The 22,012-nt window shown below is 34.2% G+C and overlaps 1 protein-coding gene and 1 long non-coding RNA gene across 5 annotated transcripts; both read left to right on the forward strand.

The window, feature by feature from the left end:
* The first annotated feature begins 6,840 nt into the window (after positions 1-6,840).
* LOC116002031 lies at positions 6,841-13,181 on the forward strand. 3 transcript variants are annotated; one of them, XM_031242039.1, is made up of 5 exons: positions 6,841-7,361; positions 8,813-8,929; positions 9,017-9,096; positions 9,542-12,758; positions 12,878-13,181. In XM_031242039.1, exon 4 carries the CDS (start codon positions 9,557-9,559, stop codon positions 10,613-10,615), a length of 1,059 nt encoding a protein of 352 aa, XP_031097899.1. In that variant the 5' UTR covers positions 6,841-7,361; positions 8,813-8,929; positions 9,017-9,096; positions 9,542-9,556; the 3' UTR covers positions 10,616-12,758; positions 12,878-13,181. The 3 variants fall into 2 exon arrangements, with proteins under 3 accessions (XP_031097898.1, XP_031097899.1, XP_031097900.1); XM_031242038.1 differs by having other exon boundaries at positions 9,526-12,758.
* Positions 13,182-13,781: 600 nt separating this feature from the next.
* LOC116002039 lies at positions 13,782-16,696 on the forward strand. Of its 2 annotated transcripts, XR_004094349.1 has the most exons (5): positions 13,782-14,079; positions 14,436-14,566; positions 14,922-15,031; positions 15,108-16,475; positions 16,613-16,696. It is a non-coding gene; the product is annotated as an uncharacterized LOC116002039 (long non-coding RNA). The 2 variants fall into 2 exon arrangements; XR_004094348.1 differs by having other exon boundaries at positions 13,783-14,079; positions 15,108-16,627.
* Positions 16,697-22,012: the final 5,316 nt, after the last annotated feature.

A 22,012-nucleotide genomic window follows, 5' to 3' on the forward strand; every position in this document is an offset into this window, starting at 1 on the left:
CAATTCATTGAATTCCCAAACTACACTGTTTGGTTGGAGGCAGAATTGCAATTCCCTCCAAATGATGAATTGCAATTCATGGGGTACCCCTATGAATTGCAATTCGGTGGAGAGGAGGGGCAATTGTGTTGGTGTAAAGATAATTTTGCCCCATCCTCCCATACCCTTTGTCTTTTTTTTTTTTAAATTTAAAAATAATAATAATAATAATAATTATTATTATTATTATTATTATTTTAAAGAACTATCATTATTATTATACTTATTGTTATTGTTTTTGAAGGAATTATTATTATTATTATTATTATTATACTTATTATTATTATTATTAGTATTATTGCATGAATTATTATTATTATTATTATTTTTACAACATATACTACAAAATAAGGGCATTTTAGTTATTTTGTCGCTTCTTACATTTCAATTTCCTGTACTCCTATTCCTGCATACCAAACACTGTAATTTCAATTCCTACTTTATTCATTAAATTGCAATTCCAACGAATTACAATTCTTTTCCTCCCTAATTCCCTCCTCCAAATCAAACGCCCTGTTATATTCTACTGTTATATTCTATGAAATTTGTCGAAGCAAATATAATTGAAAAGGTTTTCCAGCAACTTGAAGAAAAGACAAAAACTTGTGTGAGACCGTCTCACCATGAGACGAGGTCAGGTCGGGTCAAGATGCAAGTGTAACACTTATATGAACAAATGTCATACTTATATGCTCAAATGTAATACTAATCAGGAATAAAATTTTTGTTACTTATACGGGTAAATGTAATACTTTTAAGGGAAAATACAATACTTTTACATTTCGATTTAAAAGTATTACATTTTTCCTCAAAAGTATTATATTTGCCCTTATAAGTAATGAGCACTTGTCAACATTACTTATTATGAAAAATGTATTACTTTTTCTCTTACAAGTAACAAAAATTGTATTCTTGATTAGTGTTATATTTGAGCACATAAGTATGACATTTGCACATATAAATATAACGTTTGCATGGTGCTTTGACCCGACCCGACCCGTCTCACGAATGAGGATCCGTGAGACGGTCTCACACAAGTGTGACCCTCTCATGCTGTTAAAAAGGAATGATCCTGTAATTGTTTGGAATAGATGCCAAAGAATTTTCTATATTACAACTTGGAGCCAATTGTGTTGGAGGGGTGTCACTCTTCCCTTGTCCTTCGTCCAATCAGTTTCAACAAAAGAGAGGATACATGGATTTGAAGGTTAGAAGCTAAAACTTGTTTCATTCTTAATTTGTATTTCTTTTTTATCAATGCTGTCTTTCTTTACAAAATCAGTACCTTTTTTTTTTCAATCTAATTTCATTTTCTGGATTATATTTCACAGATCAAAATTCAAGACCCTTAATACGACGATAACAAATACAGAAGTGTCTATGCAAGAAGTCTTGCATGTCCAGCCTCATAGTATACAACTCTCACAACATGGTAAGTGTTAGGTTACTACATGCGTCTGGTATCTACATTTTTTATTTGCATTATTTCATACCAAATAAAATGATGTGCTGATTTTTCAGTTGTATAATTTTTGCATTTTATAGAGTTACATCCCACTTTATTTATTTATTTTATCTAGTAACTCTAGCTTATACTAGAGTCAGGCTTGTATAGTTGTAATTACAAAAAAAAATAAATTCCCTTGGTGTTTAACAGAAAATTTGAACCTGCCGTCTACTAAGTTGGATACTGGCAAGTTGAAAAGGGAAACTGCATTTTTTAGGTCTAATCTAATCTCATTTTGTTATTATATTTCTTTTCCATTATTCCATATGGATACTAACTTTCTTTACAAACTAGTTACTATTTCTTTTTCTAATCTAATCTCATTTTGTTTTTCTTATTCTTTTTTTTTTTTTTTTAAGATCAAAATCCCTAAATACGATGAATCACAAAAGAAGAGTATGTACAAGAAAACTTGGTAAGGCTTACAGTGAATTAACAGTTAGTTATTTAAAATGGTATGTGTGAGGAGGCTTCATATATGTGTCTTTGTATCTGCATGTTAAATGAAATGAAATGAAATGAAATGGTGTTGAATTGCTACCTTGTACAGATAGTTGAAGGTTACAAATGAATTGGTTCCTCATAACTGATCACACTGAATTGTTGTGTGGTGCTTTAATTTTCTCCCCTTAGCTTGTACGTTACTCAATAAATTCCAAGTGCTATCATTATTGATACAATGCAATTGCCTTGTGTTTGAAAAATGCATGGCAGTGGATATTCATTCTTTGACAGACAAAGCAAGTAGTTTCTCATTTGCAGACCATTAAATTAAAGATGACTTAGAGCCCAAATTCACTTGTGGATGGTGTAGTAATCCCATGCCATCATTTTGGATAATCTTGACTATTTGGAAGGGCTTGAGAAGCTAATAAGGATTTCAGCTGCACTATAACCTTTCAAATCAGTATATGTCTCCTTTCACTAGTACAAAACTACACATCTACAAAATTGCCACCGCGCGATTTTTTTTAAGAAAACGCTACCGTTCTTTCAAGAACGGTAGCTAAATGTCAGTGTTTTATGTGCATTTTTGTACTAGTGTTTCGTACCGAAGAAGTTGAGATTGAGTGGGCTTCATCTCTCTGAGAGCAAGGCAATTAACGGTAGCATGCGTGTTCTCCAGCTTAATGTGCTTAATCTACAAAATGATTTCCATGGAATAGCATGGGAAGTAGCTGAAGGGGGATTCCATCTATTAGGATTACTATATTATGGTATTGTATGGAAGAGATCCTTAGGAGTTTTTCATATATTTTGCAGTCAGCAGCAGCCCTTCTGTTGTCACTATTGCCAAGAAGATTCATTATGTTTGAGGTTAGAAGCTACGTATAGCAAAATTATCAATTTGATCCCTTGACTATAGTAAAATTATCAATTTGGTCCCGATTTAACGGATGTTTAGCTGCAAAATAAACGGAGGACTAAATTGGTTAAATTTTTCAAAGTCGAGTGACTTAATCGGTCACGAAAAATTGTCGAGAATCAAATTGGTAATTTCACAATAGTCAAGGGACCATTTCGGTAATAAACTCAATTTAGATTTTAGTAATTTAGTTTGTAACTTTGTATTTTCTAAGTTGTAACTTGTACGTTTGTTACAATGTTTCTTGTAACTTTGTAAGTATAACTTAGCTAAATCTTTTATAGTTTATTAGTTTAGGTTCATTTTTTAATTTTTTTCCTAACCCGAACAATAAACGAAATTTGATTAAATCCGGACATGCAAAATCCGAATAGAGTATCTAATGAATTTTCACGGTTTGGATTTAAATATTGCAACTTGAACCCCGAATGGGTGGGCGATCCGTAAGCCCGATCCGCCCGCTGCACACGCCTAGCAACAAGTTCACTCGCCAAAGAAAATTGAAAAATTGTCTACGTCAATAAACAAACCACAAATGAAGCTAATCACTAACAAGTTATTATTTGTCCAACAAGGAAGGTAATATAAATGAATAAAATTAAAAACTTAATTAGATTCTCCAACTAAACTAAGCTAGAAGTGAAGTTCAATAATACTAAATAACTGAAACCCGCCAAAGACCTTGTAGTCAAGTGGCATCCGGTGTCCTGTTTAACACTCCCACATGGATGATGGGAGTGGGTTTGAGCCTCAGTGGAGGCAGAGGCAATTGTTGACTCATTGTGCGTAGTACTCAAAAAAAAAAAAAATAACTGAAACCCTAAATTCAACACTAATATACTAAACTAGAAGTGAAGTTTAAAAATACTAAATAACCATAAATTCAACATTAATACACTAAAGTAGAAGTGAAATTCACTAATATTAAATAAGACCAAATTTCCTTTAAAACAAAAGACTAAATTCAACATTAATATACTAACTAATCATAAATTCAGTAATAATAATTCAATAAAATTCTAAAAATATTTTTGAAATTTTAAAAATTTATATATAATTTGAAAAATAATGCAACATTCAAAAAATTTAGACAAGATAATCAAAATTGTGTGTGTGTACACATATACACTTACACAACTACGACGGATGGCAGGTGACGGAAATTGGTGAGAAAGTCGGTGATGGCAACGGGCGAGAAGCGACGGTGACTGTGGACAACAGTAAGCAATGGCAGAAACAGGTGAGGACGAGCGACGACAACATGTGTGATTGTAGTGGTTGTGGCTTGTCAATGTCCAGGGGACGACAACAGCTGCGGTTTTGGCGATGCCTGCGCGGCAATGATAATTGACAGTAGTGGAACGGACGGGCGACGATATTTTACGTCGGTTCATCAAAAACCAACATAAATCGAATGACGTAATATCCATTTTTTGTAGCAGTGTACATACAATATTTCTTCATCTTTTTACTACGTAACTGTGTATTATACATTATACATAGTGGATTTCGGCTTGATTTAGTCTAAAAATACCCGTGATTTTTACCATTATGTTTTCCATGATAAATATTTGTGTCTTGGTTATCCATTAAATCCCTGCAAAACACTTTATATCATTTATTTTTATATATGGAGAAATTAATTTTCTCCATCAATGTTTCTTTTATCAAGAGTCAATTAAGCTTTCTACATTATTCATACTAGTATTTTCCCCGTGCAGTGCACGGACTTAAGATTTGAAATATTAAAATTATGCTATGTTATTAAAAACTATTAATGTTATTAAAACTATTAATGTTATTAAAATTATTATATAAAAATGAAATATGAGATTTATTCATTTATAAAATTTTGTTATTTTATAATTATGTTGAATTGCTATGATAAAATTATGAAGATAAATATATTTACAATTAAAATAAGAATTGATATTTAAAGTGGGTGATTACTAAAAATAATAAACTATATTAAAAGTTTAATACATAGTATTTAAAATTACAAATTTTTAAAAACTTAGTAAATTACATTAGTAGTTGAATTACAATTTTCATAATCACCACAGATTAAAATTTTTAGATTTTCTAACTCTAGATGCAGCAAAATACAATTGACATTTAAAAACAACTATTTTCATTCACCTTTATTTGTACACTTACTCTATACTTCAACAACCATGCTTTTTTTTTTTTTTTTTAAATACCATACTTTTTTTTTAAATCTTAAATCTATATAAATTTCCTTATCTTTAATTTTTTTGAGTACTACAATCTAACCCTATACATAGTATCTGCTCAAACAACATGATAATGCCAACATCTTTGATTGGGATGGGACTCGAACCTGAGACCTTCATTGTCTTTAATTTAGTTTAATGTATTGTAATCGTAATATACCACATAAATGATATGTTTATATATATATATATATATATATATAGGGTTGACTTCATATGAGACAACATCTTCCCGTGAGACTATGCGACAACGTGAGTGCACATAGTCTACTTCACGAATGCACATACCCTAAACTGTGTGCACTCATGTAGGCTAAGTGCACACACTTTAGGCTGTGTGCATCCGCGTAGTAAACTGTGTGCACTCACGTTGTCGCATATCTGTCTCACGGGAAGGTGTTGTCTCATATGATTGGTGTGTGCACTCATGTAGGCTAAGTGCACACACGTTGTCGCATAGTCTCACGGGAAGATGTTGTCTCATATGAAGTCAACCCTATATACTTTGTTCTAGTTTTAAAACGGTGACTGTATAGGAAATTTTAATTTTTATTATTTATATTGATATATAGATAATATTATACTAATGTGTGTATATAAATTTTTATGCAAATATCAAATGAGTGCATAAGATACAAAATATAGAACATTATAATTTAGTTATTTTTCTCATAAAAATAAACATACTTTTATGGAGGCAAACTATTGTGTGGACCCAGATCCAAAATACACAATTTAATGTATTCTTAAAAAAATACACAATTTATAATGACAATATGTATAATACATAATTTTCTTATCCTATAGTAATTTAGGAATATATATATATATATATATATATATATATATATATATATAATTGTAATTTTGCATATATAACCCAAATGCCTGTCTATTTCTTAGGCACAAACAAAAAATTCTGCCCTACAAATACGGCAAATTATTGCATGGACCATGGTCCACACAGCTGTGTGGACCAAAAATAAAAAATACATTATTTTTGTACTGAAGGTACATTATTTTTGTACTGTAGGTACATTATTTGATAGTATCTATCAAATAATGTACCTTCAGTACAAAAATAATGTACCCTAAAATAATGTACCTACAGTACAAAAATAATGTACCTTCAGTACAAAAATAATGTACTTTTTATTTTTGACCCACACAGCTGTGTGGATCATGGTCCATGCAATAATGATTGTACAAATACATATATTTGTAAATGATTTAATCATGGTCCAAAAGCCCTAATATGTGGTCCGCCCAAAAGGAGTAACATCGGCCCAAGTATAAAATAGTAGGCTCAACCTTAATTCGGACATCTCAGACTACAATCCATAGCTCATTTTCCCAATCATTATTGCATGGACCATGGTTCACACAGCTGTGTGGACCAAAAATAAAAAGTTTATTATTTTTGTACTGAAGGTACATTATTTATATTGTAGGTACATTATTTTAGTGTACATTATTTTTGTACTGAAGGTACATTATTTGATATATACTGTCAAATAATGTACCTACAGTACAAAAATAATGTACCTTCAGTATAAAAATAATGTACTTTTTATTTTTGGTCCACACAGCTGCGTGGACCATGGTCTATGTAATAATTTGCCTCATTTTCCACTTCCCTTTCCTTTCTGTATAGACGGACGCTCTCATCTCTCTCTTTCTGGTTCTAGAAATTTCAGTCGACACCCAACACTAATTTCAGAAATCCCAGACCACACCTCCCATCCTTCTGAGATTGTGAAGACTCTCTCCTAGAAGCCATTTTTTAGAAAATTAGTTTGTACAGCGAAATGGAGGGGTCGCGAGACAGTCTTACACCGTCAAGTCAACTTCAAGACTTTCTTCATTCCGACTAAGGTGCAGCGACGTGACTCGCAAATGGCGTTCATAAACGTCGTTCTTATACTCACTTTCTTCCTCTTTTTAGTGGTTCCAGTTTTGAAAGTTGATCACTTTGGAAGTCCATAATCAGCGACTGTATATACTGTTTCCTGTTTCTTTAGTGTTACTATACTGGCGAGGAATTCTCCATTTGCACATGCAGTGAAAGTGTTTTAACAGAAAGTCGCAGATCGACATTTTTTTAATCACTGGATCTGATTTCTTCGGCATTACCCCAAAAGCAACGGCTGTACACAATGAAAGTACACCACTCAAAAAGCACCTATCTACACAAAGAAGTTTATTTCTCAATTCCGTAAGTTTTTATATTCAATTTATGCTTTAGAACTACATTTTGTATAATATTTATTTGTAAATGCATATATGCATAGTTAGGGCTATTCATGGTTTATTTTAAAAAATCAATATATTACAAAATCAGTTTTTGATATTTCAAATGTGATCTCTGCCACCATATTGCATTTTCAATTTCATAATGGGTGCGTTTGGTTCGCACATGGGAATCGGAATCGGAATCGGAATGGGTATCAAATACTTGGTAATGGTAATGGGTTTTGGTGAAAGTATTTAACATGTTTGGTAATTGGGTGGAATGTGAATGATTATTAATAGTTGGGGAAAGAAGGAGGAAGGGAGATGAAACCCTTATTTAATAAGGGTATGGATTTTCTCATTAATGTGGTATTCCAAACCCATAGTAGCATTCACAAAACCTATCAACCAAACACAAGCAATCACTTTCATACTCATTCCTTATGCCTAAACCCACCAACCATACACACCCAATGTTTTATTTTAAGGGTTACTTTCTCAAAAGCTAGAAAATGCAGACATGAACTGATATTTGAGGGTCTGAGCAAATAGTCTTCTAGGTAAATTTTTTTGTTTATTTTGAATAGAATTTAAAATACAAAAAATTAAAATAAAACATACAGATGTTACATATACAATAATTTATTTTTGGTAGTTGATTTATTCATTCATTATACTAAAATAGAAGAAGATGTTCTTCATTTTTGCCTCCTATAATTGTTGAGCCAATTATTTTCCTCATTAAGTTTGGTGCTATATTGGTAGTAGTTTAGTTACTCCAATATTGTTTATAAATTGTTCATAGAATAAACATTTATTACAGCATTAGTGCTTTAGGTATATATATTTAAAGAATACAATTTTAGATGGTAATGATGAATGGATATTAGACTCTTGAGTTTTTATTGAAACACAGAAAAATAGTGAGCTGTGGTTTGTACTTGTGTAAAAAATTGACTAATTATAATCTATATGATGACTTTAATGTTCATACTAACATTTTGATTTCAAGATAGTAAAAGATGATGAAATGCATATTCTGATGCTTCATTTTTTCCAGGAAAATAAAATTAAATTATCTATTGCAAATACTAAATGTTTCTTGCCAAAAAAATGATATTTTTTTCATATAGATGCATCATCTGTGTCTTCTGTTTTGAAGTTAATAAATAAGTCATCAAAAGATATCTCATTAGTCCAATATTAATAAGTTTTTTTTTTTGGCACATTTCGGGTCAAAGTGTTTGTTTGGGATTTTCGGCCAACAATAGGCGATTGTTGTAGGCAAAACGGACGCCTATTGTCTTAGGCAATAAAAGTTAAAAAAACCCTAAGCTAGCGATTGACCACCACTCTCCCAACAACAACACCAAAAAAAAAAAACACTCTTCTCTACTATCTTCCAAAAATGAAGCCCTAGTTATTGACGCGCAGCTCCGGCGATTGAAGACGGTGGCGTGAGGGTAGGTGTTGCCACAACGTTATCTCTTCAGCGTGAGATTAGAAACGGATCTGCAGCGTTATCTTCATCTTCTGGTGCTGCAGCGTGAGGTTGGTTTCTGTCTCAAACTTCTGGTGCTGCTGTTGGCTAATAATTTCTTGGTTGTGACTAATACTTTCTTGGTTTGTGTATGGCAGCACCAGCACCTACTTCTGGTTCTGTTGTTTTGGCCGCCGGCGACGATGACGAACTGATACTCCTGCTGAACTGCCACCAGGTATATATATTTTCTTTTCTCTTCTTCTTTTATTTTTCATTCTTCTTTACATACTTTCAGTGTGAATGAGTGTTCAAGCACTGCCTATATAATATTAGTTTTTCATTCTTTTTTGATCTGCTTCTCTGTATTCCTTGCCCCTCAGTTTATTCTTGCATTGAATAATGAGTCAGTAAGTAAACTTTTTAAACCCAAAAAAGATTATCATCAAGTCATAATTAAGAGCATAATCACCCAAAGTCACCATCTGTAGATTGCAGTATATATAATTATTGTCAAAACAAGAATATTATTACCAATATCATAAAATTGCTTATAATAATAAGTCTAATTGATTTCCCATAAATTTATAATAATGTTTTTTCTAAATGCATTCATCTTCATTTTTCCATATCTCATAATCTCATATGATATTTACTTCAATTAAAGTTTCATGACTTTACAGATTGATTGTGCTGCAATGGGAGATACTGATCGTAGCTGGATGTATGGGAAACGCAATACGTTAGAATATATGCAAGGGGTTGAAAATTTTCTCAAATATGCTGAAAAAAATAAAAGTAAAAATGCTGAAGAATTTCTTGTGTGCCCCTGTTGTGATTGTAAGAATCTGAGGAAATTCCGTAGCTCTGAGCAAGTGAAGAGTCATTTAATATGCCGTGGGTTTAAGAAAGGTTATGACCGGTGGATATGGCATGGTGAAAGTGTACTTCCTAGTACAAGCACCAGTGATAATAGGATAGGCAATGATGAAGAGAATGATGATAACACTGATACAAATGGAGAGAATGATCGATTAGATGAACTCATACGTGCCATTCAAGGAAATTTTAATGAAGTGCCTCATGTATTAGAAAGTTTGTTTGTTGATTTAGAAAAACCTTTGTTCTCTGGGTGTAGTAGATTTACAAAGTTATCTGCTGTGTTAAAATTATTTAAATTAAAAGCAGAGAATGGGTGGAGCGATAAGAGCTTTACGCAGTTATTAGAACTTTTAAAAGACATGCTTCCTGATGATAATGAGCTTCCTATTTCAACTTATGAGGCAAAGAAAAAGTTGTGTCCGTTAGGTATGGAGATTAAGGAAATACATGCATGTCCAAATGATTGTGTACTCTATTGGAAAAAGTACAGTGATTTACATGTGTGTCCAAAGTGTGGGGTATCATGCTACAAAAGAAAGGGTGTTGATGATAGGTGTGAGGGTAAGAAAGGCTCTCCGGCGAAGGTGTTATGGTATTTACCAATAATTTCGAGGATCAAACGTTTGTTTGCGAATCCAATTGATGCGAAATATTTGCAGTGGCATGCTGAAGGGAGAAAAAATGATGGAAAATTAAGACACCCAGCCGATTCTCTTCAATGGAGGAACATTGATCGAGCGTTTCCTAAATTCGGTAATGAGAATAGGAATCTTGGGCTTGGGTTATGCACCGGTGGAATGAACTCCCATGGTAACATTAACAGTCGACATAACACTTGGCCGGTTCTTTTGGTTGCTTACAATCTTCCTCCTTGATTGTGTATGAATCGTAAGTACATCATGCTATCATTGCTTATTTCAGGGCCTAAACAACCAGGAAATAACATAGATGTGTACTTAGCACCACTTGTGGAAGATTTGAAAATGTTGTGGAATGAAGGTGTGACGGTATTTGATGCATATAGTCAAACAAACTTCACTTTGCGAGCTATGATATTTTGCACAATAAATGATTTTTCAACATATGATAACTTATCAGGCTATAATACTAAAGGAGCGAAGGCATGTCCTATTTGTGAAGATGAAACAAATGATCTTTGGTTGAGCAACAGTAAAAAAAAATGTCTTCATGAATCATCGGATCTTTCTCCCTACTGGTCATCCTTATCGAAAGAAGATAAAGTGTTTTAATGGAAAAGCTGAGACACGAGTTGCTCGCTTTCCATTATCAGGGCGTGCGGTTTATGAACGAGTTAAAAAAGTCAATATTTTGGGATCTACCATATTGGGAGTATTTATCTGTACGGCATTGTCTTGATGTGATGGATGTTGAGAAAAATGTTTGTGACAGCATTATTGGAACATTATTGAATATGCAGGGTAAGACTAAAGATGACTTTAATGCTAGAAAAGATATGGTAGAAATGGGAATACGAGATAAGTTAGCACCGCAAGAATCAGGAGCGTGGACATACTTACCTCCAGCTTGTTATACTATGTCTGAAATAGAGAAAACAAGCTTTTGTGCATGTTTGAATGATGTGAAGGTTCCTAAAGGTTACTCATCCAATATTAAAAAACATGTTTCAATGAAGGATTTGAAGTTGGTTGGAATGAAGTCTCATGTTTGCCATATTCTAATGCAGCACATGTTACCCGTAGCAATTCGAGATGTTTTACCAAAACATGTTAGGCATGCCATTATAAAACTTTGTTTCTTTTTCAATGTTATTTGTAGTAAAGTTGTTGATATTGAGGTGTTGGATGATTTGCAGGCAGATGTGGTAGTGACTCTATGTCAATTTGAAATGTATTTCCCTCCCTCATTTTTTGACATTATGGTGCACTTAATTGTTCATTTGGTGAGAGAAATTAAGATGTGTGGTCCAGTATTTTTAAGATGTATGTATCCATTTGAGAGATTCATGAAGATACTGAAAAGATATGTGAAAAATCAGTTTCAACCAGAAGGTAGTATCATTGAAAGTTATGTTGCTGAGGAGGTGATTGAGTTTTGTACGGATTATTTGGCAAATGTTGAATCCATTGCTGTTCCTAAATCTCGTCACGAGGGTAAACTTACAGGGAAAGGTACTATTGGGCTTAAACTAGATTCACAAAAAGCTGAAATTCGTGATAAAGATCACCGCGTTGTATTGCAACATGAATCTGAGGCTCATCCATACTTTGACGAACACATGTCCATGTTAAGGCATGAAAATCCTTCAAAGAGTGAAAGGTAGGTGACCAATGAACACAACCGCACATTTATAAGATGGTTCAAAGATAGAGTGATGCAAGATTTATCCAAAGTTCCAAATAACATCAGTGAAACTATTAAGCGGCTAGCTTATGGCCCTGGTTGGCTTGTGTTCTGTTATGAAGCATATGAAATTAATGGGTATACATTTTACACAAAACGTAAAGATGATAAGAGTTTTGTGCAAAACAGTGGAGTTACATTAGAAGCACTATCCAGAGATTACTCTAGTACCAAAGATACCAAGCCAGAAGATGTTGCTATGCCATATTATGGTGTGATTGAAGAAATTTGGGAACTTGATTTTGTAACTTTTAGGATTCCTCTATTCCGGTGTAGTTGGGTTGATAACAGACGAGGTGTTCGAATAGATGAATTGGGTTTTACTTTAATAGATTTTGATCAGTTGGGTTATCAGGATGAGCCATTTATACTTGCATCTCAAGCAAAACAAGTTTTTTATGTTTCTGATCCTGTTAATAGTAAGTGGTCAATTGTATTACAAGGAAAAAGAAATATTGTTGACGTTGGAGATGCTGTGGATGAAAAAGAATATGATCACTTTGATGAAACACTTCCATTTTCTATTGGCATTCAAGCTTTAGGGGAAGATAACATTGAAACAAGTTACATGCGTTGTGATCATAGGGAGGGCTTGTGGATTGATAATCACACATAATCATTTTTTGTTAAAAAATTGTAAGTTTATTTGCTTGTTAAACGATTATTATTTTTTGAAAATTGTATGTTGACACACACACACACATATATATATATATTGCATGTGCAAATATAATATCATGGTTTATCATTTGCAGACTACTTCACAACCTACTTCAGAGTCTAAATCATAGCCTAAGTGATGCAGTACATGAATTGAGGCAATGATGGTCAAATGCATGAAGTCTAAGAGACATGGAGTTTGGTGGCTACTTTTATTGGAAATTTGGATTAGCTTTAAATATTTTTAATATTTGTAATTCTCTTTATGTTTATTTTACCATTCCCATTCATGCTTTTAATATTTGCAACTCTTCTATTTTCTTAGTTTTTTATTTAAATAAGTTTTTGTATTCAGAAGTTAAGTTTTCAATATTATTGAAAGCCTTTGAGTTTGAATTATATTGTTTGTGTTCTTGTTTCCCTTATCCTACATCACTAAGACGAGAAGTCCTACAACCTGCAAGAGATTGAAAAAGAAGAAGGTATATGAAGTAATAAGTGTTGAGTTTGATGAGTATCATAGAGTCTCTCAGTTTATTAAGAACTTCAATTCTTGCATTGGCACTTTGGTTCGGTTGCATTTGGATATTAATATAGTGATTGGCATGAAGTTGACAAAGGATTGAAGGATACAATTTGGGATTATGTTAAGGTATACAATACTTCTACATATTGATTTTTACCTGATTAGTTTAAAAATAAGTATTGACTATTGATTGGTGTGAGTTTTTTTCTTGTGTGCAGCTAGAAAGTGTTCAACATTGAAGATCATCAATTGAGAGAAACAATATTAAAGGTTGTTGGGCTGCAGTGGAAGGTTTTTAGAACCAGAATAGTGCATGAATACATTGACAAGAAGCACCCAAAATATGAATCTCTATGTGAGTTTTATGATTTCTTAACTGAAGCATAATGGAATATTTTTGAAGTAAATCTCATGATTGAAGAGTTCAAGGTATATTTAATTAAGTTATAATAGTTTGAATGCCTTATTATTAAAATTACCTACATATCACCATGTTACTGCATTTATATCTGCATGCCAAAAGAAATGAAATGACATGAAATGGTATTGCTACCTTATTAAGATAATTGAAGGTTACAATTGAATTTGTTCCTCATGATGTCATCAACATGAATTTGTTCCTCATGATGTCATCAATTGATCTTCAATTTGTAACATAGATTTCTTTTTTGGTGCTCTTCTCCCCTTGTTACATAGCAGAAAATTCCAAGTGCTATCATTGATCACAATTGCCTTGTAAATTGTCTTGACTATTTGGAAGGGCTTGAGAAGGTAATGATTTTAATTTCTATTTGCTGCACTGTAACCCTTAAAATTGGTCTTTGTCTATGTTTCATTTCCTATTGGAGAAGTTGAGATTGAGTCATTTGAGTGGGCTTAAAACTTCTAATTGATGTTGATATGCAAGGCTAAGTATAATTCTTAAAACTTCTTCAGGAGATTGATTACATTCATTTCATGCATTCTATAAGGCATCAAATCCAAGATTTTACAGTGATCCTGGTGTCAAAGAGGAGAAGGCTTTCAAATCTTGTAGTTAGTCTTCAAGTAATTGTTTTTACCATTTTATTTTAAGATGCCAAATGCTCTAGACGACAAATGCATTGTATTCTTGAAATTGCTTGCAGAAAAATCATATTCTTTAAAGAAGTTGCAGAACAGTTATGCCTTTCGCCAACAAATCAGAGAATGCAAGGTTCTATAACAGAGAAATTATATTGGACTGATGTTTTTCAACTTGGAGTACATGGAGGCTAAGGTAATGCATTGTTTTTTCTTGATAAGATTAATTTGCATTTGAGGCACAAGGGAAGAGCTTGTCTAGCAATATGATATTCAATAAAATCAATTGCTTGACTTTTCATAGAACAACATCAAAAAGTAAAATAAAATCTGAGTAGAGGACATATATATTGTTAGTGTTCTTTTAGCAATCAAAGATTCCACTTTTGAAAAAAGTGAGTTTTTTGTGATACTTTAATATCATATGTGCAAAGTTATAGATAATAGAAATAATGAAGATAAAGCAGAGTTAATGATTTACTATATGCTACTGATTGGAATAGGTTTTGCTTCAAGTATTTAATGCATACCACTGTCTTCATGTGTCACAGGCTGTACTGCCCATTTGTCTTTTAGAATTTGGGAGTCATTACAATTTATATATGGTAAATCCTCCAACTCTCCAAGAAGGGAAAAATGGAATTTGCAAACAGTATCTTGGGTGAGTGCAACTCAAGGAGAATTCTGTAGACTAAGATTCTTCATTCTTGAAGCTAATAACCTCAAGCATTGGGCAGGTGATGGTGATTTCCTACATCTCAAGTGATTAGTCTTGAGATGTTATTGCTTGGAGGAGTTCCCTTTGTGTTTAACAGAAAATTTGACCCTTTTGTCAATTAAGTTGGATCTAGCGTAACACTTCTGTGGTTGCTTTTGCGAAGCATATTCGAGACTGGCAAGTTGAAAGGGGAAACCTCATTTTTAAGGTTAGAAGTTACAACATATGATCCATTGTCAATTATTTCTTTTCTATTCCATATATCCTTTACAAACTTGTTTCTATTTCTTTTTCTGATCTCATTTTGTTTAACTGTGATCTTTGTTTCAAGCAAAGGGCTTTAGCTCCTGTAGTCATTCTTCAGGTGAGTTTTTAACCATTTTGTTTTAAGCAGCTGAATTCTCTAGACTATAGATGCATCACATTCTAGAAATAGCTTGTAGAACTTGCAAAACTAGTATTCTTCAAAATGGTTGTAGACTCTTCAGAAGAAACAAGCCTTTTCCCCCAACAAGAATTATATTAGACTGATGTTGCTTTGTATGTTCACTTAATAACTATTGAACCACATTAACTACTACTTATATTGTATTACTCAAATGAATGAAACTTTCAATTTGCCAACACGGCAACAACTCAAAGTATGAAATAAATAATGGAGAAGCTCTCAAAACTCACACCTCTTTGATGACTAAGAACACTATTTTTATGATGATGATGATGTGTTTTGCACTCTTTAACGTGTAAACAAGGTAGTGAGGAGATTTTTAAAAGGTTGATAGCAACTTGGAGTGCAAATGAAGGAACTTGTAGCGGTGGGTACTACATTTTCCTTTTTTGTGTAGATGAATGTGCACTTGTAGAACATGGCTGGGAAGAGCTTGTGCGCTACACCTGTTCAAAATATGATACTCAATAAAAATCAAATATCTGAATTTTTAATAGAACAAAATCAAAAAGAAAATTAAAAGTTGCCTAGAGGTTCATATATGCTAGTGTTCTTTTAGTGTTCTTTTAGAAATAAAAAATATCAGTTTTGAAAAAGCAAGGAGTTTTGCGTGATACCTTAATATCATTCTTGCAAAGTTATAGATATAGACATAGTGAAGTGAAAGTAGAGTAAATGGTTCTTCCAAAGTCTTCTTGCTTGCAGGCACTCACTGGTTGGTTTCCATCTGATGAGAATGCATATCCCAAAGCTAGCCATGTGGGCTTTATTCTTGTCTTAGTAGAAGATGGCAAATGCTTATGAACTTGAAGTAGTGATGTTTCTATGCTGATTGATTACTTGACAATTAAGATCAAGAACCACTTTAAATCTGCACCTATCTTAGCATGTAGAAAAATTTCAAACTGGGAAGCTGGTAGTGCTCAATCTATCGGAGATGTAAGCGGAATTTCATGGTTATTTGTTCTGTCTCTGCCTATTTCATCTGGTGCCTATATGTGATGATCATACTATACATCTCTGTTTCTTTTCTCTACCTCTTGCAATTATTCCTGACTACTAATGTGCTTTTGCAGATTGGTATGTCAATTAAATACTGTTTTCAAAAATTTTCAATCTGGGAAGCTGCTAGTGATCAAGTATTAAAGATCTAGAGGAAAGAAGAATTGCTTCATTATTTCCTTTTAATTGAAGGATGTATTTCGTTTCAACTAAAACTTTAAATTTATATTGAGACTACACTTATTATAATCGTAAAAACTTCTTCATGAGATTGATTATGTCTATTCCAGGCATTCTGTAAGGCATTAAATCAAAGATTTTATAGCGATCCTGGTTTCAAAGAGAAGGCTTTCAAATCCTGTAGTCAGTCTTCAGGTGATTTTCTTTACCATTTTATTTTAAGCTACTGAGTGCTCTAGACTAAGATGCATCTTATTCTTGAAATTGCTTGCAGAACCTGCAAAAATTGTATTCTTCAGAGGTTGCAGGAAGTGCAGAAGAATGAAATTTTTTTTAACAGAGAATATTAGACTGGTGTTACTTTTTATTTTAACTTCAATTCTTCACAACTATTGAACTACTAGTTATATTCTATTAATTCAAAGATTAAAGTATGGGAAGCAGTCAACGCAGAATTCTGAAGGCTAAGATTCTTGCTTACAAAATCAAACACTATTTTACTTCTATGATCTCATTTTGTTTTCTGCATTATTTTTCACAGATCCTTCAATTTTTCTTAACCTGGTTTTGTCACTGTAGTGTTGTCAAGGAGATAAATAGCTCATGTAATTACTTTCTTTGGTTAAAAGTTAATGATTCCTCATGAATGCAGTAAACTTACTACGGCATCATTATGATTACTACTGCAGAGTATCCAGAAGTTGGTAAGAGATCATCATGAATGCAAGATCTATCTGTTGCAAAACATTGCAAAAGAGATCTAATGTTGGTGACTGGGGCAAGCTGCCAAGCAGGTAAATTCATTTATCATCTGGTGCCTATATGGATGATTAATATACTACTTTACATCTCTGTTTATGTTTCTTTTCTTCTTTGCAATTAATCCCAAGTACAACTAATGCTTTTGCAGATTGGTATATGCTAATTGAATACCTTTTTGAAAAATTTTCAAGCTAGAAAGCTGCTAGTCTCAAGTATTGGAGATGTAGAGGTAAGAAGAATTGCTTGGTTATTTTGTTCTGTCTCTATTAGATTGATATTGATTTGCAAGGCTAATTAAGTATAACTTTGAAAACTTATCTTATTAATTAGAATTGACTATAAATAACCTCCTTCTTATGCATCCTGCACGGCTTCAAAGCAAAGATTTGACAGTTATCTTGGTTTTAAACAAAGGGTTCAACCCCGAAGTCAGTCTTTAGGTGATATGTAACCATTTTACTTTTATGATTACAATATGAAATAATCTCCCAAAACTCACACCTCTTTGATTGCTAACAACTCTACTTTTATGGAGTAAAATTTGAGGGGTTAACTAACCACTTAAAAATGCTAGTGGTTGTTGAAATATCTTATTTCTTCTTTTTGTTAGACATAATAATATAAAATAGGAAGCATGTTCAGGGATTTCAGGTAGTGGAGCAGGTAGTGGAGCATTATCAGGGATAATGCCAGGATTTAGGGAATTATGTCCTTTTCTATTTGAATATATATGTGTATCAGTGTGTAAAAGTGTGAAATACAGAAATAATAAAAGTTTTCTGCTCTTCAATTTCTCAAGATGGTATCAGAGCTTGCTCCTTCTTAGGCCTGAAAATTTCTTCCCTTCCTCAGAAATGTCCATCAGCTTCACTGCCAATCTGCTTCACTTCTAGTACAACAAACCTGAGAGCTTCTATCAACAAACTACTGCAACAAACCTTCAATAAAAACTCCGGCGACCTTGCCCATCTTTTTTCGGCAACCTGTCACCCCCTCACGCGCCACCCCGGCGATGCAATTCCGACACCACGCGCCTCCACGCGCCGGCGCGTGAGGCACTTTTCCGGCGACGTTTTCCGGCGAAAATTTCCAGATCAGCCTATCTCCCTGCTGCGACCCTATCCTGATTTTCTCACTTTTATTTTATCAATATGGCAAATGAAGAAATTATTGAAAGTGTCCAGAACACTTCTCCTCCCGTTCAAACTTCCCTTCCAACTCAAACTTCTCTTCCAACTCAAACTTCTCTTCCCGATCAACCTAAAGTCTATGTTCCAAATCTTTCTGGGAGTTTAACTATCACCAATGAAAAACTCATTGGTTCCCAAAATTATCAAGATTGGGCATCAGCAGTAGAACTATGGTTTATGGGTCAAGGAGTGGTTGATCACCTCACTACAACAGCAGAAGAAATCCAGCATGAAAAGGATATTTGGAAGAGAGTTGATGCCCAACTATGCAGTCTATTATGGCAATCTCTTGCCCCTGAATTGATCCCCATGTTTAGGCCATTCAGAACCTGTTTTTCTGTATGGAAACAGGCTCAATCTCTTTATACAAACAATGTCTCTCGTTTTTATTTCATTGTCAGTGAAATATTAAATATCAAGAAGTCAGAAATGTCCATGGAAAAATTTTTGGGGAAAATCCAAGGACTCATGGCTGAATTCATCAAACTCATGCCTATTGGAGGATCACCCGAAGAACAACTTACTCAACGCGACAAGTTCTTTGTTGTTCTTACACTTGCCAAGCTTGAACCAGAATTTGAACAAGTCCGAAACAGTATACTTGGTGATGGAGCTGTCCCAAATACCAAAGAAATGTTCAAAAGACTTCTTCAAGTCTCCTCTATTTATAAAGGAAGTACATCATCAACCATTGTTGATCATTCTGCCCTTACTACTCAAAGTCACCATAGAGGAAGAGGTCGAGGAGGCAATCGAGATGGTCGAGGTGGAGGATGAAACTCTACCCGTTTTTGTGACTTTTGTAACAAACAAGGACACACTCGTGAGGTTTGCTGGAAACTTCATGGGAAACCAACTATGGTTAATATAGCTCAATCTGCGAATTCAGATACTGAGGATTCAAATACACAAGTTATCTCAAAAGCTGAGTATGCAGAATTCTTGCAATTAAAGGCTGCCAAGACAACCACCTCTGTTTGGGTTTTAGACTCTGGGGCCACCGATCACATATCTGGTAATCCCTCTTTTTTCTCCAAAATTGATTTCTTTGATTCTCTTCCATTTGTTACCTTTGCTGATGGATCAAAAGGGAAAGCTAAGGGAATTGGAAAAGTCACTATCCATTCCTTTTCTTTAGAACATGTTCTTTACATTCCCGGTTGTCCTTTCAACTTGATTTCAATTCATCAACTAACTCACTCCCTTAATTGCCTTGTTACCTTTTCTTCTGATTCTGTGGTTATTCAGGACCGACAGACAAGGGAAATGCTTGGTACGGGACATGAATCACAAGGACTCTACCACCTTTTAGGCTCTACCAATACCAACACAGCTTGCGCCGCTACTATTTCACCTCTCCTTAGCCATTGTCGCCTTGGGCATCCCAATATTAATAAATTAAAACAACTTGTTCCTGGCTTGTTAGATTTAAAGAACATAGAATGTGAGTCTTATCAACTTGGGAAACACTCAAAAGCCTCATATCCTAGTAGAGTGAATAGAAGGGTCAGTACACCTTTTTCTCTAGTTCACTCTGATGTTTGGGGACCATGTCGTGTTTCAACCACATCTTGTTTCTTGCTTTTCCAAGAAATAAGATTACCTCCAAATAAAATGCAGTATCCTGATGTTGCTGAAAGAACTACACCATTGTCAACCATTCAAGAAAGACAGAGTTCACCTTTCTTGTACACCTACCAGCGGCGCAATCGTCAAGGCTCTCAAGAGGATGAATGCTTGGTTGATTCATGTCCGACACCAGCGTTGCCCACTGACACGGTCCAAAATACCACAACAAGCTCCCCAATTGCCAGTCGAATAGGTAAAAGATCCACTCGAAATCCTTATCCTATTTATAACTTACACAAAAACGGTTGTCTCCAGAGTATTGTGCTTTCATTACCAGTTTATCTAATGTGTCTATTCTAAAAAATGTCAAAGAAGCATTAACTCATTCGGAATGGAGGCAAGCAATGATTGATGAAATGGAAGCACTACACTCATCTGGAACCTGGGAGTTAGTTGAAATGGAAGCACTACACTCATCTGGAACCTGGGAGTTAGTTCCTTTGCCTCCTGGAAAAACATCTGGAACCTGGGAGTTAGTTCCTTTGCCTCCTGGAAAAAGTGTAGTTGGTTGTAGATGGGTGTATAATGTGAAGGTTGGTCCGGATGGACAAATTGACAGACTTAAAGCCAGACTAGTGGCTAAAGGGTACACGCAGGTTTTTGGCATTGACTACACCGACACTTTTTCACCCGTTGCTAAAATTGCATCCATTCGTCTTTTCCTTTCAATGGCAGCAAATCGTCACTGGACATTGTATCAGTTGGATATAAAAAATGCCTTCTTGCATGGAGACTTGAAAGAAGAGGTATATATGGAGCAGCCTCTTGGTTTTGTGGCTAAGACTGGAACGAATCTTGTTTGTCGCCTCAAACGCTCTCTCTATGGATTGAAGCAATCTCCACGTGCATGGTTTGGAAGATTTAGTGATGTGGTTCAACAATTTGGCATGATTCAAAGCAAAGCTGACCATTCTGTCTTTTATAGACATCTATTTGGAAAAAGCATATATTTAGTGGTTTATGTTGATGATATTGTTGTCACAGGTGATGATATGAGAGGAATAAATGAACTAAAGAAACATTTGTTTCAACATTTTGAGACAAAGGACCTTGGAAAGTTAAAATATTTCCTAGGTATTGAAGTTGCTCAATCCAATCAAGGTATCTACATATCACAACGGAAATACGCTTTGGATATTCTTGAAGAAACAAGCATGAATAAATAGTAAACCAGTTGATACGCCTATGGATCAGAATGTCAAACTTCTTCCAAGACAGGGGAAGCCTCTATCAGATCCAAGCAGGTATCGGAGATTAGTAGGCAAGTTACTATACTTGACTATCACTCGTCCTGATATTTCCTTTGCTGTAAGTGTCGTTAGTCAGTTTCTGCAAGAACCATGTCAAAGTCATTGGGATGCAGCTATCAGAATTTTAAGATATGTGAAAGGATCTCCAGGTACAGGTTTAATCTACAAAGATCACGGACATACAGAAATTGTTGGCTACACAGACGCAGATTGGGCAGGTGTCCTTGGGATAGGAGATCAACATCAGGATACTGCATTTTATTTGGAGGTAATCTTATTTCTTGGAAAAGCAAGAAACAAGATGTGGTTGCACGGTCAAGTGCAGAAGCAGAATACCGAGCAATGGCATTGGGGACTTGTGAATTAATTTGGGTGAAACAGCTCCTCATAGAACTCGATTTTTGTAAGATCGGTCCTATGAAGTTAGTTTGTGATAATCAGGCAGCTCTACACATTGCATCCA

The sequence above is a fragment of the Ipomoea triloba genome, chromosome 13 (genome assembly GCF_003576645.1).
Source record: "Ipomoea triloba cultivar NCNSP0323 chromosome 13, ASM357664v1".
NCBI lineage: Eukaryota > Viridiplantae > Streptophyta > Magnoliopsida > Solanales > Convolvulaceae > Ipomoea > Ipomoea triloba.